Below are 3,856 nucleotides of genomic sequence, written 5' to 3' on the forward strand. Positions count from 1 at the left end.
CGCCGCATCCTGCCGCGCCGCGCCTCACCGGGCCCGGGGTTCGATGCCCTACACTCCTCAGAGCGCCGCCGAGCCAGCGAGCGAGCGAGCAGCGGCCGGCGGGGCAGGCGGGCACGCGCGCGGTCCGCCCAGCTGGGCTGCTCACGTGACCTGCCTCCGGCACCTCCTGCCTGTAGCTGAAGCCGCCGAGGTCGCCATGTTGACTGTGGGAACATAGCCTCCTATTCAGCCAGAAGTGATGATTCTCGGCTGCAGGCGCGGTGCTGCTGCGTGAAGCCCGAGGGAGGCCATGTCTAGTGTGGGCGCGGTCCGGGCGTAGAGGCTCTGGGCGGTGGGACCACATGGGTGGGTCGCAGTCTTTGCTGATCAGATGGGAGAGGCCTGGGGTACGTGCAGGAATGACGATGCCGCCCTTTACCAGACAGTGGAAGAACTGGTGGCCATGGCCCTGAGCAGTTTTGGACAAGTTAGCCCTGCCTGGTCCCCAAGGGACATTGCAGATACCGACTGTCTGCGTGCCAGCCGAAGGCTGTCACAGAGCCTTCCAAGACAGGGTGGGCTTGGCTTCCAGGCTGTATCTTAGAGTCCCAGTGAAGCGATGTTACCGGAACTACCTTCCTTTTCATTGAAAAATTTAGAACCCTGCTGAACTCTTCCATCATTCGTTCTTTCATTCATTCAAAAGATAATTACTGAGAACTTATGTGCCAGGCATTGTGCTAAACCATGCAGATACTACAAAGAATGATACACGATTTCTCCCTGCCCTCCTGCAGCTTAATTCCTAATGGGTGTTTATAATAGCTGCTTTGTTCTACACATTATGCCAAGTATGCAATATCTTCTTTAATCTTCTGTTCAACGCTTTTGAAATTGGTACAGTCCTTATCCACTTAAAACGCAAGTTTGTTTAAAGCCCCTATACTCGGCCGCCCCTATACTCGGCCTTTAAACCAAGTATAAAGAGACCCACAAATATCCCAGGAACCAGATCTAGGTCACAGCAATGAGTGAAGAATTCTGGTGTTTGGATCATACTGACCTTTAAGTGACTTGGCTGTGAGTGTTGGGGAGAAAATAAGGAATGATAGGCTCTGTAGCAAACTGCAAATTAATATCCTTCTAAAGGGGTACCTGCCACTCAGTTCCAGTCAGTTGTTCCCGTGTGAAAATGAGAGCTCGGTATTACCAGATCAACTGATTTTTTTTTTAAGAGAAGGTGGAAATCCTAGTTTTAAATGTTGGTTCCATTAAAAAAAAAAAGTACATAAAAAGAAAAAGGTACATCTTCGGACTGCCTTCAGTATTAGCCTGAGTCCTGGTTACTGCAGAAGAGAGAAATCAGGAAAGGAAGAGCTCTTTGCCTTTTTAAAGCTTGAAGGCAACCTTACGTCATATTTAAAGTAAAAGATTTTTTTTTGTTTCTAGCCTCCCACCTCATTGTAAGTAGGGCTCTATGATGACATCCCTAAGTGTTCTTCACTGTGCCTAATCACCTCTCTACCACCTCCAAGTCAAAGTATCTATTCCTCACTGCACCTTGAGCTCCTCTGGATACCAGGAAGAAAGCGATCTGATCATTCATACTAAAGTGTGAATGCAATGGCCTTCAACTTTCACATATGCAGTCGTGGTTCCAGGTGGTTTGATCCCCACACAAGGACCTTTGCCCAAGCTGTTCCCTCTGCCATGAACACTGCCTTGACTCTCTTCACTTACCTAACTTATCCTTAAAGTCTCACCTTATGCATCACCCACTTGGGGAGGCATCCCTGCTACAGGCTCTCTCAGGCATGACACGGACTCTGACTTGACCATATTAGAATTCCATTTTACAGTATGTCACCACTGAAGTATAGGCTTCAACCTTACTGAGACCCAGTAAGTAATCTTTCTCATTATTGAGTACCCAGTATGTAGCCATCATAGAGCAGATTGGTTATTTGGCAACAGCGTATCTAAATGACGCTGGAACTCCTTGCTGGAACCTGTAAGAATCCCCTTTCCAGTCTGGCTCTTGCCACCATTCTAGGCTTATTGGTCCCCTCTAGGGCCCCAAGCCATCCAATCTCAGCTTGACAAGAACAGGTTTGGAAGAGACTCTAGTTAGAATACCCAGACAGTCATTCTTGAAGACTTACCCAGAACAAAATTCTATAGGAAATAAATCTTCCACTGCCTCTCTCTCTGTTTCTATGCCTTACCTCAAGCTAGAGAAACACAAATTAAAAACAAAAACGCAGCAAATATCATGACCTATACTTTATCAACCACGCAACTATCTTCTTAGAGATCTTAGATCACAAGGTGTGTGTATATTATATTTGACACTTGTTGTCAAACTGACTTCTAGAAAGGTTTTATCCTGCCAACGGTGGGTGAATGGGAACACACATTTCTTAATTCCAAAATAGTCTTGAGATTTTCAGTCTTTTTCACATTGACAAGTCTGAAGAACAAAAGATGGCAGATTAACGTGGTTTTATTTGTATGAATGAGGTTAAACATCTTGTGATGGACTTTCACCTATCCAATATCTAAAACAATTTCTAATTGGAGGGGACACCAATTTATGCAGGACAACTCAAGCTCCCCTTGTGAAAACTGAGAAGGAGATGAGAAACAGGCATTTCCCTTCCCACCCGCTAAAAGTCAAAGCGCAGGAAGATGGCCTAAGAAACACCAACCAGATGCTCCTGCTGGACCTCAGGTCTGGAAGGATTGATATAAGGTTAGCTGGAGATAATGAAGTGAATTAATCAATCTATTGGCTATATATTCAGCAGTGTGACAGTACAATGGTATATAGTGCTACATGTGGTAGCAGCAAGTGTCCAACTGGCTACTTTGTGGCAAGTTCTTGCAGGTGTCTGCCTCCCTGGTTTACTGCCCAAGCCTGTTTCTCCAGCTCTCTTTATTCTGTGGCCTAACCTGATAGGCTTCCTGTAAATTCCTTTTTTGGGAAAACTAACTAGTGTCAGTTTCTATTGTTTGCAAACAAGAAAATGACTGGTAATACTTTTTGTATCAGCAATTTGTATTTTTACCGGTATAATTTACCTCCGACATCGTTTGCCAATTTTTCTTTTTGTTGTATTCCTTTTATAAATGTTGGCTCATAAAAGTTTTGCATATGAAGTATATTATTTCTTGGTCATTGTCATTTCATTTTGGTTACCTTTCAACTATGTTTACAGTGTTTTCATATCATATAGAGAATTTTAATTATGAATCAAATGGATCAGTCTTTTTCATAAAGTTTTCTGATTTTTTTACATGCTTAGACAAATAGCCTTCCCTACTCCTAGATCATAAGAATACTCACCCACATTTTCCTTTAATGCTGTTACGGGAGTTTTCTCATTACTTTCAATATTGTCTCCATCTGGAATTTATTTTGGTGTGAGAAATGAGGTAGCGATCTTGCCTGTTCCCCATCCGATAGAGTGAGCCAATTGTCTCGGCACCATTTTCTAAATAATCTGACCTTTCCCCACCACTTTAAAATGGCATTTTTATCACTTATAAAATTCCACGTAGTACATTTAAACTTTCAAAAATACTGTACTATGTTATTGATGTGTCTCTATATCCCAGGGTAATATAGGTTTAGAATACACTGGAATGCTTCCTAGGGCAATGCCTTGTAGATTTTCTTAGCTGTTGGTTAGTTTGTCCTGTTGGTTTGGTTAATTTAAATAAATTAATGTAGGGGAAATTGACATCATCATCACAATATTAATCTTATCTAAGAATAAAGTATGTTTTTAAAAAATTATACAAGGGCTTTTTATGTCCATCAGAGCACCATAATTCCCTTCCTCTTTATTACTGCTATGAGTGGTGTTATTACGAA

At 42.9% G+C, this 3,856-nt stretch overlaps 1 protein-coding gene across 1 annotated transcript in view; it reads right to left on the minus strand.

The window, feature by feature from the left end:
• The window catches only part of USP31 (ubiquitin specific peptidase 31), an 80,343-nt gene extending 77,274 nt beyond the window's left edge, over positions 1-3,069 (minus strand). The window contains exons 1-3 of the mRNA XM_012808835.2: positions 3,061-3,069; positions 2,205-2,210; positions 29-412 (exon numbers count right to left, since the gene is read on the minus strand). Of these exons, the coding sequence (XP_012664289.1) occupies positions 29-412; positions 2,205-2,210; positions 3,061-3,069 (399 nt within the window). The remainder of the gene's footprint in view (positions 1-28; positions 413-2,204; positions 2,211-3,060) is intronic.
• Positions 3,070-3,856: the final 787 nt, after the last annotated feature.

Source organism: Otolemur garnettii, unplaced genomic scaffold (genome assembly GCF_000181295.1).
Source record: "Otolemur garnettii isolate 467f Iridium unplaced genomic scaffold, OtoGar3 scaffold00096, whole genome shotgun sequence".
In the NCBI taxonomy this organism is placed as follows: Eukaryota; Metazoa; Chordata; class Mammalia; order Primates; family Galagidae; genus Otolemur; species Otolemur garnettii.